This window comes from Hippopotamus amphibius, chromosome 4 (genome assembly GCF_030028045.1).
Source record: "Hippopotamus amphibius kiboko isolate mHipAmp2 chromosome 4, mHipAmp2.hap2, whole genome shotgun sequence".
In the NCBI taxonomy this organism is placed as follows: Eukaryota; Metazoa; Chordata; class Mammalia; order Artiodactyla; family Hippopotamidae; genus Hippopotamus; species Hippopotamus amphibius.
In genome coordinates this window covers 2,768,835-2,787,961 of record NC_080189.1, presented here as the reverse complement: position 1 = coordinate 2,787,961, position 19,127 = coordinate 2,768,835, and the positions used below count along the sequence as shown (strand labels likewise).

The window sequence follows — 19,127 nt, the reverse complement described above, 5'->3', positions numbered from 1 at the left end:
AAGCTATTCAGCATGTCCCTCAGGGTTTGGCCCAACGAACTCCCCCTGCTCCTCCAGACACTCTCCTGGCCCTCACTCCTTTCTCCACGTGACGGGCTCGAGTGTCTCATCCCTGAGGGGCGTGTCTGTGTTTCCACGGCATCCTCTGTGAATCTCTGCGAGGAAATCTACCCTGACGCATCGGACGTTGGCCCCACGTCTCCGGCTGCAGGACCCAGCGCTGCTCCCGTTTGTCCACACCCTAATCCCTGGAGCCTGTGACCAAGGTGCCCTGCCCGACAACGGGACTCTGCACATGCGGTTAAGTTAAGGCTCTTGAGATGCAGAGATCGTCCTGTATTATCCAGGAGGGCCCTCAGAAGTGACAGAGGGAAACTGCAAAGTCGGAGGAGGAGGCGTGAGGACAGAAGCAGAGGTCAGGCTGATACAGGAGGGGCCATGAGCCCAGTGGGGGCCCTCCAGGAGCCTGTGAGGCCTCGATTTTCACTCACTGAAGCCCATTTCAGACGTCTGAGCTCCAGAACTCTAAGACAATAAACGTGTGTTATTTTGAGCCACGAAGTTTATGACAATTTGCTACGCAGCCCTCGGAAACTCACATGATGCCCTTTTCTACCAGCTAGTGAGCTCGTATAGGACACATGTAGATGTGTGAGCTTCTGCATACAGTGTATACAGCAGATGCTCACTGAGGGCCTGCAGGGGCAGGTAGGAAGGGAGAGGGAGGGTAGCAGCTTCCAACTCAGACGGACCTGGATTTGAATCCCTGCTCTGTCATTCAGTATGTGCAAGAGCTCTGAGCAAAGTTCTCAATTCTGGACTCAATTTCTTCACCGGCTAGATAGCAGATGACAGCTGGCCTTCAGGTGTTTGTGAAGGTTAACCAACAGAGGTCATGTTGGGCGTCTGCCCTTTGGACGATAACCAAGGAAAACAGGGCTGTGGGCATGAGGAGACACTGTCCACCCACCTTTCCTCTTCCCTGATGCCACATCCTCCCTCCCGGCTACACCCCATCCCCTCAATCCTGGTCTGGACAGTGAACTCGCCCACAGTCTTGGCCTCTTCCCCATGCTCCCCAACACCTCCAGCCTCGGCAGGACCTGGCTGTCCCGTGCCACCTGCTGAGCAGCTGTCCGGTCCCCACAGACCCGAGTCCTGGCCTCTGTAACACAGCACCACGCGCTGGGGGCCTTCACACAACAGACATCTATTGTCTCACAGTTCCGGACCATCACGCCGCGCTCCCTCTGAAGGCTCCAGGGGAGGGTCCTTCCTGCCCCTTTCAGCTTCCGGGGCTCCCCGCTGCCCTCGGCCTCCTCAGCTCGCAGCTGCATCCCTCCAATCTCTGCCTCCTTCACGGTGTGGGCTTTCCCTGTGTCCCCTCTCTCTGCTGCTCTGTCCCTCTTCTTATTAGGACACCAGTCATGTTGGCTTAAGGACCAGCCTTGCTCCAGCATGACCTCATCTTGACTAATCACAGCTGCAATGACCCAGTTTCCAAATGAGGTTGTAGTCTGAGGTCCCAGAAAGGACACGAATTTGGGGGTAGGGGGATGTTATCCAATCCAGTGCCCCCTTAGCCCAGCCACCTACCACCGTCTGAGTCACTGTCTTCACTGCCTGGGGACTCAGGGCCGGGCACACAGCCCGCTTGCACAGCCTGGCCTGCCTGAGCACCTCTGCCCCACAAGCACCACCCAGCCACGCCTCGGCCACTCCTCCCCCGACCCCGCGACCCTGCTGACTCCTCCACACCACTTCAGCTGCCCAATCCCAGGGCCACTCCGTGGCTTGTCCTTGTCACCCGCAGCTGCTGTCCCTCTGAAGCCTCCTGTGTGACTGGAGTCTCTCCTCCAGACTGTGTGTCCAGTAACTCACGTGTAGGAGCTTGGGTTATGCCAGTGGACCAAACACAGATGCCTGCACGGGGGAGGGGACACCGAGTTCCCACTGTGCTCTGCACCATTCTCCCTCCCGGGGGAGCAGGGGGGCCGCTGTCCCCTCCCCGAGCCTCCGCTCCGCTTCCTTCTGGCCCTGTTCAGACTCCAGGACCCCAGGAGCCGCTCCGTGATATGCTAACCTCCCTTGCCCCGTGCCCTCCCTTTGTTCCCCCAGGAAGAACCCAGGTCCGGATGCTCCCAGTTGGTGGCACAAAGGAATCACGGCTCCACCCTGAGACCCTGTGGAATCGCTCAGGAAAGCGGAGGAGGCCCTCCCTCCACCGGCTCCTCCTTCACGCCTAAGCCACCAGCACACCCGAAAGCCCTGAGGGCGGCCACCCTCCAGGCCCACCACCTGCTGCCCCAGGCCTTCCTCCAGGGGCGCCCTCGGGGGAACAGGAAAGCCCTACTCACCCCACACCCGCCCACCCTCCGCAGAGCTCTTCCAGGAGTTACCTGCACTTCCTCCCTCTTTTTCTCTCTCTTTCTACTGGAATCTTCCATCAGCATTTAAACGTGTGTCTCTCTCATCTTTAAAACAAAAGAAAACCCCTCCAGACCATGTCCTCCTCCAGCCTGGTTCTCCCCTCCTTGTCCAACTTTGCTCCTTATCCAACTTTGCTCCTTATGAAGCAGCAGCCTGACTCCGCGCTGTACCCCCCCCCCCCCCCCGGTCCCCACGGCCACCCATCACAGCGTCCTTCAGACACGAGCTGGCCTTTGCCTCTACTGACTCTCCCTGGAACACACCTCCCTGTTTTTTTTTTTCCCTTTAACAGGGAAGAAATGTCTACAGATTTGCATGTCACCCCTGCTCAGGGGCCATGCTGACCTCTGCGTCCTTCCAGTTTAGTGTCTGTGCTGCCAAAGGGAGCGCCTCCCTGGGTTTCTTAACCACTTGCCTTTTCCTGCTTTTGGGCCTTCCATCCCAGTGCCCTCTCTGTACCCTCTTTTCCTCCTCTCTGCCTCGGCCCATCCTCCCACGCCTCTGGACCATTTGCACTAACAGCCTTCCACATTGACTGGTTGGTCTCTCAGCTAATCACGAATCTTCTGTTCCCTTCCAAGTGACTGACACAGGAATGGACCATCGGACCCAACTGGACCTACAGAGGCAGCCCTGGGCTTCCTACCGCTTCGGACTCTGATGATGTGCCCGCAGTTGGCGGTGGACTCAGGCTGCCCAGCAGCTGCACAGACGGCTGAGAACCAGAATCAGGGCAGCAAAGAGCTCCCTTTTTTTCCCCCCTTTTCCCCAAAGGACCGTTCTTGCAAAACATGTTGGTATGTTGGTCTCCACAGCCTGTATGGGAGACACGGAGCGCAACCAGGCGAGTGGACGTGTTTCCTCGGACGGCGGCAGTCACGTGGGTCCGGCACCGCCTTGCATCTCCTCCTTCACGGACGCCCTCGCCTCACTCCCTCACGCGTGTTGAGAAGACGCGTCTCCATAATGTCTTAGCAAGGGAGCTGGTTGGTGCAAACACACAGGAATACCATCCTGCCATCAAAACAACGCCACACACGCTTCACAGCCATGGGGGTAACTGGAATCAGACAGTCAGATAACAGCCAGCATGGGTGAGGATGTGGGGGAGTCAGGAACTCCAGATGCTGCTTGTGGGGACGTAAATGGTGCAGCTGCTTTGGAAGAGAGTCCAGCAGTTCCACAAACCAAGACAGTTACCAGAAGTTCAGCAAGTCCCTGCTTAGCAGTTCTACCCAAGAGCAGTGAAAACATCTGTCCACACGGAAACTCACACACGAACGTCTGTAGAAGCGTTATTCATCACAGGCAGTGGAAACAAAACATTGTCCATCCACTGGTGAGTGAACAAATGTGGTATTGCCATACAATGGGATATTATTCAGCCATAGAAAGGAATGAAGTACTGGTACATGGTACAATGAGGATGAACCTTGAAAACATCATGCTATGTGACAAGCTAAACACAGAAGACAACATATTACATAACTCCATTCATGTGAAACTCCAGAACAGGAAAACCTATAGAGACAAGAAAGAGAGTAGCAGTTACCTAGGGCTGGGAGTGGGAAGCTGGAGGGTGGGGTGGGGCGGTCGGCGAATGAGGGAATGATAGCCAGGCATACAGAGCTTCTTTTCGGGGTGATGAGATGTTCTACAATTGGCTGTCATGATGGTTGCACAACTCTGTGGATATACTAAAAGCTATTGAATTGTACAGTTTAAATGGGTGAATTACATGGTTTGTGAATTTTATCTCAATAAAGCTGTTAAAAAGTGACATCGTCCATGCATGACCTCCAAAGGACTGGTTTCACTCTGCACGAAGTATGATCCTACTTGCATTTTGTTTTTTGGTTTTAAACACACATACACGCATAAGAAAAATATCTGGATATACCCCAAAAAGTTACTGTGGGTATCTTTAGGTGGTGGGATTATGGGGATTTTTTAAAAATGTATTTTCAAGTGTTCTGAATGTTTTACAATAAGCAGGTAATGTGTTTCTATTAAAAAATAATATACTTAATCATCTACCCTATTTTAAAATATAGGTTATTTAAATAGGTTATTTTTTAAATGGTATTAATGGTATAATTAAAAGGATAGTAGGAATACAGACTAAGGGCTGTAGGCTGCTCACTGGGTGATGTCTCAAAGCCCTTAGAACACCCCCCACACACCCCACCCACGTTCCCACGATTTGTCCGTGTCCAGAAGAGGTACCAAGCATAGTGCCGGGAGTGGCCTGGGGAGACGGCCCGGCACTGGGTTTAGCTCGTAAGTGACAGTAAGCTCCCCTCGTGTAACAGCACATCTATAATGATGAATACAAAGTGTACATTTAAGAACTGAATGGTGCCCTCCTGAAATATAAAGTGTACGCTTCCCCAGATACTTAACTCGGAGTCACTGACTAGAGCAGGAGACAATAGATCCCACTATGTTCAACAGAGAAACTACATCAATAACAGCCTCACTGGAGATAATGGCATTTCAAACTCTAAAGTATTTGAATATGGTTTCTGGTATCGAGGCTGTGGTCTCCAAGACAGTAAATCCAAACCCTTGCCCGACGGACTTCATTCATGGGGCCAGGCTCCACAGGCATTTAGGCAAACCACACACCCCAGGGACGCAGTGACAAACGCTACCTGAGATGGAGGCCATGCTGACAGTCCGCGGCAGGCACCTGACAGAATGCAGCCCACAGGCCTCCCTCCCGCCTTCTTATGGGCCCACGGGGCCTCTGTGAGGCTCCAGAAGTCCCCAGTTCACAGAGTCTCAGCACAAGAGCAAGAGGGGATGGAGAGTCAGAGGCTAGGCTGTACTGACATGGGCCCGGGGAGGGAGAAAAAGGTAACTGAGTGAACAGACTCTAACACGCCAATTAGCTAATGGAACTGACAGCCCTTCTCCACACAGCAGACACACAACACAGGAACCTACGAAGTATTTTTAAAAGGTATGTATTTGGACATAAGGGGTATTAAAACTGAAAGATATTAGGATAGTCTGCATGGCCAGGCAGAACAGCAGAAGAAAAAAGGTGAAGAAACTATATTAGATCCCAGAAGACAGATACTATACACTGATTTCTGTGCTGCCAGGAATCCGTGTATACAGTAGCTCGGTAGGTAAGAAAAGAGCTGTCACCTCGGTTTACTGGTCCTCATATATCTGAATAAACCAGGTTCTGGAAGCAGACATGCTAAAGAGAAGCTTCCTGCATCTGCTGGTATTTCGCAGTTGAATCCACGACACACCTACATTTCAGGGTCGAGGCTGGGATGTACATGCATCTCCCTGAGGTTAAGAGCTTGGTTTACATCAGTGCTTCCTAACCTGTGTGTTCGGGACTTGAGCCTCAGGGTGGGGCAGGGGAGACCCAACAAAGACTTCTGAGGGTTGAAGGAGGAATGACCCTTGATTACACAGCATCCCACCACACGGATGTGCCATCATTCATTTACACACATATCTCCACACAGATACACACGGAGACATCTCTCCAGGCGCTTCTGCTGGAATTGGAGAGAATGGCCAAGACCCGGATTCCCTGAAGTTAAAACCACGTTGAACCCTTGGGAACAAAGTATATAGTGGTGACCAGGGCAAAGAGAGGAGAGCCTGGTCCTGCCTGCCCACAGGCAGAGCTGGAGACAGAACCCTTCTCTCTCCCACCCCTGCTTTGTCTGGGTCAGGCTCAAGAAATGAAAACAAGTCACATTATTAACAAATGCCGTCATTTTTTCTTTTTCTTTCTTCCTTTCTCCCTTTCTCTCTTTCGCTGCATTGGCTCTTTGTTGCTACCTGTGGGCTTTCTCTAGTTGCAGCAAGAGGGGACTACTCTTTGTTGTGTGCGGGCTTCTCAGTGTGGTGACTTCTCTTGTTGCAGAGCATGGGCTCTAGGTGGGTGGGCTTCAATAATGGCAGCATGCAGGCTCAGTAGTTGTGGCTCGCAGGCTCTAGAGCGCAGGCTCAGCAGTTGTGGCACACGGGCTTAGTTGCTCTGTGGCACGTGGGATCTTCACGGACCAGGGATGGAACCCGTGTCCCCTGCATTGGCAGGTGGATTCTTAACCACTGCACCAGCAGGGAAGTCCTGCAAATGCGTTCTTGATTGAACATAAGCATTCGAGAGCAATTCTGGTTACAATCCACAAGGACAACAGTCTCTCACGCTTTCACAGACGCGGAAGATTATGTTACGTTTACAGTAGGTTGACTTCATGGACTGGGGGTAGGACATCCACACAACGGGGCTGTGTCTGGCCCGGAGACCAGAGAAACCAGTTGTGACCCTGGGGCAACAGATAGGCTTACAAGGCAAATCTCTTGACGTAGAACTTCTGCTTCTCAAGTTTCCTAACAAAACACCCTTCAGGTCCGGGAGAGTAAACACAGCCACTGAAAGCACGTCTTTTCCTTGAAGTCTCCGGATTACCATCATAAATTCATGTGAATCCTGCCCCCCCACCCCCACCCCGCAAAGGACGTTTGGAGGAAGCTGCATCCTCTGGAAGAGGTTTTAGGGTTTTTTTTTTTTAACCTTCTGGCATAAAGCCAGACATGCCGACGCGGAAGATGCCACGCTGCCTGGCACTTCACACTGCCTGAGCCTGCGGGGTCTCTGGGCCCCGGGAGGGTCTGCTATCTGGGGCACAGGCTTCCTCTGCATCTCCATCTCCGCCACAGGCGTTCTGTGCTCTCGTCCGAGCACATGCTCAGTAACGCCGCCGCGCGCAGCGAGCGGCGGGCTCTCGGTGGGCAGGGGGCTGCCCTCCTGCTCAGACGGCAGGCCCCGCGGCAAGCGGGGGGCACACGCGCCGCCGCGGCGCCGAAAGACGACCCCCGGCTTCTTCCTCAGCGGGGCCGCCGGTTCGTTTCCCCGCGAGCAGCGGTCACGGGAAAGCAGAATAAACGGCTTTATGAATGAACACCTCATCGTTTGCGTTCTCACAGCGGCTCTCACGCCACGAGGGCCTCCTGAGCCGCGCGCGGGGGGACACGCAGGCGCGCGCACGAACCCGCTCCCCACCCGCGGGCGTGGGGACCCGCAGGCGCCCCGGGCGCGGCGCGGGGACCCGAGGTCGGAGCGTCCTAGGGCGACACGCGGGGGCCGAGACGGGCCGGCGGGCGGGCCCACCCGGGGGCGCTGTGGGGCCGGCCCCGCGCGGGCCAGGGTCTGGACGCTACTAAGGTGGGCGCCACACCGGACGCCAAGCGCTGGAGACCGCCCTGCCGCCGCCGCCGCCCACCCGAGGCCGGGGCGCTCTCGGCCCGTCGGGGACCCCCCCGCCCCCCGTCCCGTCCGGACCCGGCGCCCCCGTCCGCGCTCCCGAGCCAGCGCGCCGGACGCGGGGCGGCGGTGGCGTGTGATGACGTCATATGGGCCGCCCGCCCCCGATTGGCCGCGGCCGCCTCACCCGACCGCGAGCGGACGGGCGCGCGGGCGGGGCGGGGCGCGCCGAGGCCACGCCCCCGGGCGCGCGGGCGGGGCGGCGGGCCGGGGCGGGGTCACGTGGCCCGGGGCCCCGCCGCCCGCTTTATAAGCAGCGCGCGCGCGTGCCGGACGCCGCGGGCCCGACTCCAGGCCTCGGTGGTGCTCTCCCAGCTGCTCCCTCGGCGAGCCTGCGGGCGGGCGCCCATCCGCCAGGTACGCGGCGCGCGGCGCGGGGCCCTGGGGTCTGCCCTCCCAGCAGCCGCCCCTCGGGACGGCCTTCCTCTGGGGTCGCCGGCCCCGGCCCCGCGGCGGGGGGCTGCACCCCGCGCCCAGGCCGGCTGCGCCGCTGCCCCCGTTAGCCCGGGCGGGCCCCGGCAGCCTGTCCTGGGCGGCCTGCCTCCTGCCGACGGACGGGGTCTGAGAAACGCCTGGGCCGGACGGGCCAGAACTTCGGGGCTCCTGCAGAGAGGGGGGCGCCGCGGCGGGCGCTTGGCGCTCAGGTGCCGCCGCGCGTGCCTGTCCCGGGCGGGGGGTGTGGGCAGCGGCCTCGCGGCCCCGCGCCCGCGGTGCCTGCCTCCGGGCGGCCCCGTGCCGCCGACCCCGAGGGCCTCGGGGCTTTCCAGGACGCGCCGGTGATGCCCGGGAGCAGAGCCCTCTCTCCGGGCCCCCCCGGACCTGCCTGTGTCCCCTGGAAGTGAACTTGCTCGGGATTCCACCTCCACACCCCCTTCCCTTCTAGGAGAGCCCGTCAGACCGGTAGCCGATGCCCAGACTGGACGACCACCCCTGGAGCGGTCCCTGCGTGAAGGGCGCGAAGCGCAGAAGCCACCTGGGGGCCAGTGCCGGAGGGCTGGCGGCCAAAGTGGGAGACATGCGCATCTCCTCGGGGTCAGGCCCCTCCCCGCCGGTGGCCCACAGCGCCCGGGGCGACCCGGCTCCCGGGCCCCAGCGCCGTGGTGTGGGGGGCCGTGGCGGCAGCGCCCACGCCAGCTGGCACCACCACCTGGTGCAGAGGAGCCTGGTACTGTTCTCAGTGGGGGTGGTCCTGGCCCTGGTGCTGAACCTGCTGCAGGTCCAGAGGAATGTCACCCTGTTCCCCGAGGAGGTCATCGCCACCATCTTCTCCTCCGCCTGGTGGGTCCCTCCGTGCTGCGGGACGGCAGCTGGTGAGTAGAAACGAAAGATGTCTGTTTGGTTAGGAACAGTTTTCAGCCTCTGAGAACCGTTTATTTGAAAATGGAGCCATCCACAGAGGAGAAGCGTGCGTCTCCAGGGATTGTGTTTAGGGGTGGAGGGGGCGGCGACCCCCAGTGCCAGTCTCTGGAGGTTGGAGGAAGGCCAGCGATGGGGACCAGGTGGGGAGATGATTGGCTGTTACACGCTTGTGCCAGGCTGACCGAGGTCCTTCCGCCTCACTGACCCGGCCCTGAGGACAGTGTTGGCCGAGCCCACAGCTGTCATCCCCAGCGAGCTGCGTGATTGGCCGTTGGCAGAACTGGTGAGCGGCGGGACCGCGATGCGATTGGCTGCCCCAGCAAACACGCTACAGCGCTGGGTAACTGAAAACAAACCGTCACGTGGGCCCAGTGGGCAGAGCTGCTACCCCAGCGGCCTCCTGCACTTCCTTTTTCGGGATGCCCGGAGAGCGTGCCAAAGCCAGGCCGTCGCCCCCCACAACGTGGGGCTGCATGGATGAAGGAAAACGAAACCCTTGTTCAGAGTTTAGATTTTAGTACACCTGGCCAGCCATGAAACATGACCCAGGGTCAGCAGCCTACATTGTGGACAGGTGAACTGTCTTAGTGTAGAATTTCTTGGTAGTTTGGCTGGTTTTATAAAAATGCTGAGTTTGTCTTGGCCCAGAAGGTTACTGTGTTTTGCTTCCTTTAGTCCTTACAGCAGGACTCTGCTGTAGCTCCATTTCACAGATGTGGAAACTGAACGAGGAACTGTGTCCAAGGGGACGCAGCTGAGTGGCAGGCCCACTGCTCGTGACTCTGCCTGCTGCCCCCCTGCAGTCTGGGTGTGTCCCCTGCACTGTGGAAACAGGCTGCCTTCTCAGCAGGAGGCTGGAGCGGAGAGCTGGGTTCTAGCCGGTCGTGCCATGGGAGGGCTGCGGTGCTTACTAAGCAGTGGGGAGAGTGTTCTCATCTTTGTTCTCAGAAAGATAGGCTCCCACTTTGTTTTTCTAAATTCTTTTAGTATATGGCTGTACTATTAAGAAGCCCTGTTGAGAAATAGGTCTAAGTGCACAATTCCATTTTTTGTTCACATTTGGCACGATAGTTTGTTTCTTTGAATCAAACATTTGGTCTTAAAACCATTGAACCATTTCAGTTTAGGCTTTATTTGTAACGGAAGCTTCAGGGAATTCAGGGGTCCCTGGAACACAATTTCCATACCCTACTCACTTTTTATAACCATTAGTCAGGAGCGTAAAGGGAAAAGTCCATAGTATGTTTTCACTTATTTAGCTTTTAACCTGAAGGGGTAAGATTAAGTTATAGCTACTTAAGTTATAGAATTGTTTGGGCTCCATTTTTCAAAACTCCAAAATTATGGGAATTCCCTGGTGGCCTAGTGGTTTAAACTTTTTGCTTTCACTGCAGTGGCCCGGGTTCTATTCCTAGTTGGGGAACTAAGATCCCACAAGCTACGGGGTGCTGCAAAAAAGAAAAAAAAGAAGAAAAAAATCCAAAATTAGAGCTCAATAAGATGTAATATGAACTTGAAACTGAAAATCTTTCATTGAACTTTGGCTAAAACTGTGTTTCTTGTTTCTCTGTTTGAGAACCTAACTGGTTCCCTCTTTCATGGGACCAGGTGCACCACTGCATGGCTCTCAAGCCTCAGTACCTGGGTGACTTTATGTCCATGGTCCGGCCCTCTGCCTGCCGCCCCACCCGTCACCACACGCCCTCTTCCCTCTTGCTCCTGGAATGCCACGCCTTCCCCATGTAAATTCCCTGTGAACTCTCAGGCTCTACAGTCCTGTGTCTGTGAAAAGTATTCCCGGCCACAGGAAGCTGTTCCCCGTCTGTCTTCTAGTTACATGATCCTCACCATTTTACACACGAGGAAACGGACAGGTGGAGCCAGGTTCCGTCGGGGCAAGCTGGGAGTGAGGCCTTGTTTCCCGCGCTCTGCCCCGGTTCAGGGCCTGGACTTGGGGACTGCTGGGCGGGGAGGGTGCACAGCGCACGCCCGGGGTCTCCTGCAGAAAATGCTGTAACCCCTCACAGTCACGCGCAGGACCACCCTCTGGGAATGTGGCCTTTATGACCCAGAAGGCAAAGTCAGACCAAACAAAGGCGCCCAGCATGGGTGCTGTGGCCTCCAGGCCCCCATGGAACAGCACTGGTGCAAACAGGAGGCTCACTGCGCAGGTGCCAAAGGGTTTGCATGTGGATAATTAACCCGCGGCTCCACGCCTTCTGTGATTTTATTATAAATTTTTCAAAACAACGTGAATTTTTTTAATTCAAGGAGAACAAAAATGTAAAATTAGTTTTAATTTAAATATTATATTGTAGGTGGTAAACCTTCTAGGAACAGGAATGGTGTGAAGAGTACATTAATAGTTGCCACATGGAAATCGCGTCAGTCTCGGCCACGCGTCTAACACCGCTGTCTTGTCTTTCTTCAACAGCTGTCGTCGGCTTGCTCTACCCCTGCATCGACAGTCACCTTGGAGAACCGCACAAGTTTAAGAGGGAGTGGGCCAGCGTGATGCGCTGTGTGGCGGTCTTTGTTGGCATCAACCACGCCAGTGCTGTATCCTTTAGCCGGTGCGCTGTCCAGAGCAGCTTCTTACCTTACACGTTGAAAGTTTCGTTACTTTTAATGAGTATATATCATCTCATGGGTCCGTTGAACCGTCTTCTTCCGAGGGTATTACTTCAAAGCATGTTGCTCAGTTTACTCTCAGCAGGAGTTTTTGAAATGGTCCTTAGAGTCCTTTCAGTTCATTTCAGGAAACAGTTAAAATAATACCGAGAACAGAATGGACATCTATATTCTGTCCTTTCTCAGGCAGTATCTGTTAGGTCCTCAGGGTTCACTTTGTAAATTCCCTGTACATTTCTACCTTAGGTCCTTCCACTGTGAAGACCTGGTTTCTGCAGCCCCGTGAGGGGTGGCGAGCATGTCTCTCTTCTTGGCCTATCCTTTCAGAGGGTGGAGGAGAAGCCCGTCCACTTCTCTGCCCTCTCTGCCCTCCCTGGCCGTGACCACAGAAGGGCCAGGGCCGGTCAGAGGTGGTGGCCTCTGGAGCAGGGTTCTGTGTAGAGGTTCACGTCAGCGTCAGACTGCGGCACCAGGGGTGGAATGCGTGACATGAGATGTGTTGTGTGTCTGCGCACAGTGCATCTTTCAGAAAGATGGGCCATGCTTTACTAGATCGCAAAAGATTTATGGTTTCTTTAGCACAACTGGGTTATATTTTTAAATCCTGGAGAAAGTTATATTTAGTTACTGCTTCTTAAATCTGCTCTACCCTGACTTTAATGATAAGAATGTCAAAAAAGCATATTGTAAGAGATCTTGGCTCTGACAAATTTGTTTTGTCCCCAGTTAATAAGCAGTGTTGTGAAGGCAGCCATCTGGGTCTCCACCAGCTGTGACCGTGTCATGTTGAATGCCATTCTGATGAGGTGTCTCCTTGCAGACATAGAGCAAAGACCGAGCTTGCTCAGTTCAAACTACTAATAAAAACAAGACTGTAGATGACTTAGCAAAATATGTTGTTTTGCAGTTGAAATGCCGGTAGAATTTTATATGTAGCCTTCAGGAAGTTTACTTGTCAAGTTTTCGACCCAGGGATCCCAGAGAAGTTCCAGGTCATCTTGGGCACGCTAACCTTATATCCAGAAGGTGCTCCCTGCAGCTCACCTGGCAGTTTCTGTGGATGGAGAATGATGTGGTGCACACGGGTTGGCCCCGGGACTTTTTTGGTTTTTTTTTTTTTTAGGCTTTTAATTAATTTATTGATTAATCTGTAGACTTCTTCCCCCCAGTAAGATACCTTTTTTTTTTTTTTTTAGCCATTTTTTTTTTTTTTTGGGGGGGTGTTTGTTTTTGACCAAATGTAAAAATTGTTACATTTTTCCTTAACTTTGCATCGCCAGAAATTGGATTTTGCCAATAACGTCCAGCTCTCCTTGACGTTGGCCGCGCTGTCTTTGGGCCTGTGGTGGACATTTGACCGGTCAAGGAGTGGCCTTGGGCTTGGGATCACCGTCGCCTTCCTCGCCACCCTGGTCACTCAGCTGCTGGTGTACAACGGTGTCTATCAGTAAGCACGTGCTCGCAGATACCACCTCCATCCGGAAGCTGTGACTTAACTTTTGTTAGAAATACCCCCTAAGCTGCGATGTTGTGTCTTATCTGTAATTACATGGCACAAACTTAGACATGAAGTTCTCAAAAGCGCTGCTTATTGTTAATTCACGTTAAAAATGCACTGTCCGTAATTTAATGTAAAGGAAAACCAAGCAGTGTGGTGAGCGCAGGTATCACGTATTAACCCGGCTGGCGTGCTGTGTGCCGGCCCCGCCCGCCCACCCACGCCGGTGGGGAGCCGGCTGCTCTGGGCTCACGTCTTCCCTCCTCTCCAGGTACACGTCCCCAGATTTTCTCTACATCCGCTCCTGGCTCCCGTGCATCTTCTTCTCGGGAGGTGTGACAGTGGGGAACATAGGACGACAGCTGGCCATGGTACGTAATGTCACGTTCACACCCAACTGTAGCTCTCGGCTTAATCGGCCTGGTTTACATGGTACGTTATGATTCGTGTTGATAAATGTCTAGGTGAGACTCAAAAGGAACAATTAATCGGAAAAGTGCATATTAAAAAAAAAATAGGTACAACGGCCAGGTAATTCTTTGCTGAATTATAAAGGTTCAGGGATTTGTAAGCTCACAGTGAGCGCTACAGAAGAACTAGAGTTCCCCTCAGGTTATAGATGAGCTGCAGCTCCTCCAGTAACTGGCAGAGGAAATGTGCTGAATGACTGAATGCTTTATAGTGGGAAACCCTGCCAGGCCAGGCCCAGGAGAGCGTGGACGGGGCAGGAGGGGCTCAGCATCCTTGGGGATGCAGAGCCTGGCCTGGACCCTGTCTAATAACCAAAGAGAGAGAAAGGGACCCCTGCACGGAGCCATTTCTTGAGAGCCGGAAAGGCAAATGGGATCCGCATAACTGAGTTCTTTTCGGGAGTTAACGGTTGGCACTTGAGCACTTTGATGAAAGGTGGACATTTAACTGTTGAATTTCGAGTCGACTTGGACTCGAAGGCTTAATTAAAATGAACTAAAAGAGTAACCAGAATCTTATAGGGGCCATTTCTCTCAGAGACACTCTGGGGCTTTCTCTGAAACGTGTCTTGGTCCCTCATGCTGTTTGTTCGTTTCCTCATGCACTTTTTAAAAACTTTCCTGTATTCGTGCTGGTCCTGGCTTGGGAGAGCTGAATGTGAAGGCTGCTTAGTTATTTCACAAAAATGCAAGTCATTTCAAAAAGGTAGACTTGGTCATGTGTCCCTAGGTTCTGGGCCCAGATCACCCTGCCTCCCACCCCTGAGTGATTCTCTGTGGACCTGCTGCCAAAGGAAGAGACAACTGGAAACTGCGTTTCTGGGCCCTGACGCGCATTGGAGGGCCTGGCTCTTCTACGCTCTCAGTGGCCACAGTCTCGTGATGCCCTGTGCTGCTCCTCCAGCCACGGGCTCCTCCCTGGAGTCCCTGTGGTTCAGAGTAGGACGGGGCAGCCCCATGATCGCATCCTGCTTGGAGGGTTTTATTTCAGTGCCATTTAGCGGAGGATTCCTAATACGGTTTTCAAAGGAAGTTGTCTTCAACTCCTGTGACTCTTGTGGAGTTAACGTGGACAGCATTCACCCAGCTGGTTATGCGGGAGGCTGGGCTGACACTGGCATGTGTTCACGATGAAGGTTTTTAACCGGTTTTAGTAAATAAGCATCTTTTTGATAGAGGTGGACCCTGCGCCTCATGCACGCACTCCCAGCACCTAGAAGTGGTGGAAGGGCACTTCCTCTACAACGCCACTGAGCGAGTGAAGGAGGTCTTACCAGCCATCCTTCCATCTTTGTTCTAGGCATTTCCATTTTTGAAAAGATAAGTTTTAAACATAACTTGATAGTTGGCATAACTGTAATTCTTACGTAAGCTTTTTCTACTTTTTCACACTTTAAAACTGGGGAAAACTTGCACCTGGATGTTACTCTTGTGTCTGGAAACTGGAGGAGGGTGGTGAGCACCCTAGGTCATCGAAGGAGACAGCCGTCCCGGGTCTCTGCGCCCAGCCCGCCTGCCCCATTCACATCCGTGAAGGTTTAAACCCTTCCGCCTGGGTCCTGGGGGAAGGGCCGCGGGCAGCCTCCTCAGGTGTGGAGCCGGAAGCCCGGCCGCTGCGGCTTTCCCCCACTCCCCCGCTGGCTGCTGCACCTGGCGGGGTCCTCGGAAAACACGCGGTAGCGAGTGACCGCTGCTGGCTGCTCCAGGGGAGGAGAAGAGCGAAGTCCCTTTCTCCAGGTTTCCAAACCCAGCCGAGGGCACAGTCCGTGTGAATACAGGCAGAGTGATCACAGGTCGTGTCACAGCTGCATTTCTGCCAGAGGTCAGGCGAGTGAATGAGGGAGCTATGTCTGCTGCAGTTGCTGGAGGCCTGAGAGTGAGCAGCGGGTTGAAGTAGGTCAGGTCCAAGGAACCTGTTGGTTGGGTTGGCAGAGGTGTGCAGCGCTCGCTCCTGTGTGGGCAACAGGAGAGGGGGAGTGTGAAGGAACCAAAGTGGCCATTTCCGAGAAGCAGAACTGCAGGGGGTTTGGGGGTTTTTCCTGTTTTGCATTTTTTAAAGTAACAGCTCTTCTTTAGCTGACCCTTGGACGCATGGGTTGGGGCACCAACCATCCAAGAAGCTGAAAATCTGAGTGTAACGGATGAATCCTCCGCATCCGCGGATTCACCAGCCGGGCCGGGTAGCCCTGTGGTGCTTACTATTGAAAAATCCACATGTAAGTGGAACCTTGCTCTTCAAACCCATGTTGTTCAAGGGCCAGCTGCACTTGCAGAGCCAGAAGCACGGAGGTGTGCACAGCAGCTCACGGCTGCGGGCTCTGGAGTGGGGGGTGTGCATCGGGAGGTGGGGGCACCTGCTGCTGTGCCCTGCAGAGGGCATGGCGGGACTGTGGTCCCTCTGCCCCTGCACCGTGCTGTCTGTTTACCGGGAGAAGGCCTTGGCCTTGGGTTGTGGATGGCAGGGTCCCCCCCGGAGCTCCCAGACCCTCAGCCCCACGCCGGCAGCCGCTTCCCCAAGCCTGTCCAGCCGGGCTCTGCCTTTTTGCTTCTCTCGTCTTCCATCCTTCAGAGTTTCTGTAAATGAATCTCCCCTGTAAGTAGTAGAGAATCTTAATGAAAAATCCACCTTTGTCCAACAGGAATTACGTGGCCTTCACGTCCAATTCAGTTGACTTCCGAACCTTACAGCCTACCCCTCCTCTTAACAAATCCTACGTCCCCTTTGGCTTGAACTAAAGATGCTGCCTTTCATGCCATTTACGTGGGTCGATAGATGCTGTTGCAGAAGCAAAAAGATAAGTGAAGTGCAAAAAAAAAAAAAAAAAGATAAGTGCATGAAGCCAAAATTGTATTTTTCGTGAGAATAGAATTGAAAGTGTAGGACATCACATTTGCTGCAGGTTGTCAGGGCTGAAGAAGGAAAAATACGTTTATAATAAGGTTTGTTTTAGAAAGCTGTGACCCCCCATAACATTGAGAGTCCCTGCCCACCTGGAGTCTCTCCCAGGGCCTTTTGTTGGGGGGGCGTCCCCACCAGGCAGCAGCAGGTGGTTGTGATGCGCTGGAGCAGGGGCCTGGCAGTAAAACGGTGTGCAGGTGTGGCCCCTTCCCTCCTCCACCCGCCTGGGCACCCACTGCCCAGACCCCAGTCCTCTGGGGGAGGTCCCGGGCCTGGGCTGCTGGCACGCTGGCATGTGTGCCCTGCACGTCTTGCATTTGTGTCCCACAATTGTTAACGTATGTTCCTCCTCTTTGTGGAGTCTTGAAAGTGTAGGCTGGGACAGAGTGGCACCTTGCTAGAATTTTTCTCACCCAAGAAAGTCTTTAAAAAGAGCAAAAGTTTAGCATTTTCTTTTTAAAGGAGTGAGAATGTTTAAGCTAAGTCTTAAAATTTTCTTTCTTCAAAGAAAGGGGGAAAATGAACAGCTTATTTGTGAAGGTGAGCTTACTCTTTGTTCAGCATTTGAAAACTCATTTCTATCCTTAAAACCCAGGAAATGGCTCAGAGCCTTAGCAATGGGATTGGTCGGCACCCCCGCTTTCTTTCCTCAGGCTAGGCCCTTAGGCGGAAGGTGGGTCTGACGTGGTGTTTTAGGGGCAGCGTTGAAGAATGAACTCTTGGTTTAAAACGTCACCAAGTAAGGCTTTTGTGGTGCCACGTGATTCAAGTGAAGCAGTCTGAAGGTGGAGACCAAAGTGGGCGTGGTCAGCACAGTGACCAGAGCTGCCCGCGTCCAGCCCACAGGCTCCCAGCACTGCGGCACCCCTCCCCCTCCCCCTCCCGAGTTCCCACCCTTAAAAGAAATGTGATTCCTGGCAAGGGCAGCCATGCCCCAAACCTACAAGTCGGCTTTGCTTAAACGTGCAGTGGTCTCAGCAGCTTTTTCTACGTGGTGTTTATCATCAGCCTGTTTGTTTACAAGAAAATGAGTCATGGACGTCCCTGGGCAGTCCAGTGGTTAAGACTCCGCACTTCCGCTGCAGGGAGCATGGGTTTGATCCCTGGCCAGGGAAGTTCCTCATGCCTTGGCCAAAAAGAAAGAAAAAAAAAGAAAGTGAGTCTATAGCATCCTTTTATAGAATTTGTACCTGTTGCTATTTGTAGCTTAAAGTCTTTTCTCAGAAAAAAGTAAGGCTTCCAGCTGCCACAGCAAGGAGTGTGGCCCTGCTTCCTGGAGCCCAGGCCCCAGACACCTGGTTCCAGGTGCGCTTGCCCGGCAGGTAGAATTCAGTGTGCCTTTCCTGTTTGCGACTGGTAGTGGTAAGACAGCGCTGCTGTCGGAGGGCTGCGGGGAACCAGCACGCCCGCGCTCCAGGTGCTGTGCTGCGTGTCTGCAGTGTCGCTGATGTGCCCTGCAGCAGCATGTGGAGGGAGTGCCTGTTCAGGAGGCTGACCGCCTGCCCGGGCGGGCGCAGGGGCGCTGGAGCCGGGGGCTCTCCTTGCGCAGCCCCGTGACCTCAGGAGGGTCATCTGGTCTTGGAGCCGCGCCTCCCGTGGAGCACCTGTCCTCTGGAGGACCCACCAGGCCGGGCCTGGACAGCGTGACACGTGCAGGTCAGCGAGGAAGCGTGTGCGGACGCGGCTCCTGAGCGCCCCCCGCCCCCCCAGGCAGCGGTAAGATGGTGGCGGGGCTGTCTGCTGCTCCACGGCTCTCAGCTCCGTCGTCTCATCCGACCCAAAGGAATTTTCCATCTTTCACGTTTTAGGATCCACTTAGTTGCTAATCAGAGTTTGAAATCATTTAGTGCTGACTTTCTCGTGCTCTTTTTTCTCTTTTTACATGCAGGGTGTTCCTGAAAAGCCACATAGTGATTGACTCTTCAAACCCGCTGGTCCTGAAGAATGGCAAGACGTGGGAAGAGAATGTGTGTACTGGATTGTGACAAAGATTATCATTTTTCCTCAATGATCTTTTCAGAGTGGGCTGGCTGTACAAGTGACCCCTGGAAAACACGTCTCCTGTTTAGAGTAGCAGAGCGGGCAGGTGCCACCTGTGCCGAGACGGCTCTTTGCCTGACGGCGTTCCTGCCGGGTCTGCTCTGCTCCGAGGCACTGAGCGCGGGCCGGCCGGCCACAGGGTCCCGAGGATTCGGTCTCACGTGTTATTAAAAGCAAGTTGCCATATTTCCAAGCCTTGAACTAAAGCCTAACTACCAGCTCTGATTTCCTATCAGCGCCCAGGGGATAGCTCGATGGTGCTTACAAAGATGAAGTGTGGTAAAATAGGAATATTACTCATCCAAAAGATTTTTAAAATAGGGTTGTGTAAAAAAAGGGGAAAGCGGCGGCGGCAGGCGTAAGGTGGCAGCGCCGGGCACCCCGTCCCGCAACCGTGCGTGTTCACAGTGCACGGCCGGGCTGTTCGCTCCTCGGGGAGTCCCGTGTAGACAGTCTTGCTGAGAGCAGGAGGCAGCGAGAGGCCATCGTCCTGCGCTG

The 19,127-nt window shown here is 54.3% G+C and overlaps 1 protein-coding gene across 2 annotated transcripts; it reads left to right on the top strand.

Moving 5' to 3' along the window:
* Positions 1-7,982: 7,982 nt before the first annotated feature.
* Positions 7,983-18,697, top strand: INSIG1 (insulin induced gene 1). 2 transcript variants are annotated; one of them, XM_057732193.1, is made up of 6 exons: positions 7,983-8,089; positions 8,616-9,042; positions 11,526-11,650; positions 13,003-13,169; positions 13,492-13,591; positions 18,478-18,697. In XM_057732193.1, exons 2-6 carry the CDS (start codon positions 8,640-8,642, stop codon positions 18,505-18,507), a joined length of 825 nt encoding a protein of 274 aa, XP_057588176.1. In that variant the 5' UTR covers positions 7,983-8,089; positions 8,616-8,639; the 3' UTR covers positions 18,508-18,697. The 2 variants fall into 2 exon arrangements, with proteins under 2 accessions (XP_057588176.1, XP_057588175.1); XM_057732192.1 differs by having other exon boundaries at positions 13,492-18,697.
* Positions 18,698-19,127: the final 430 nt, after the last annotated feature.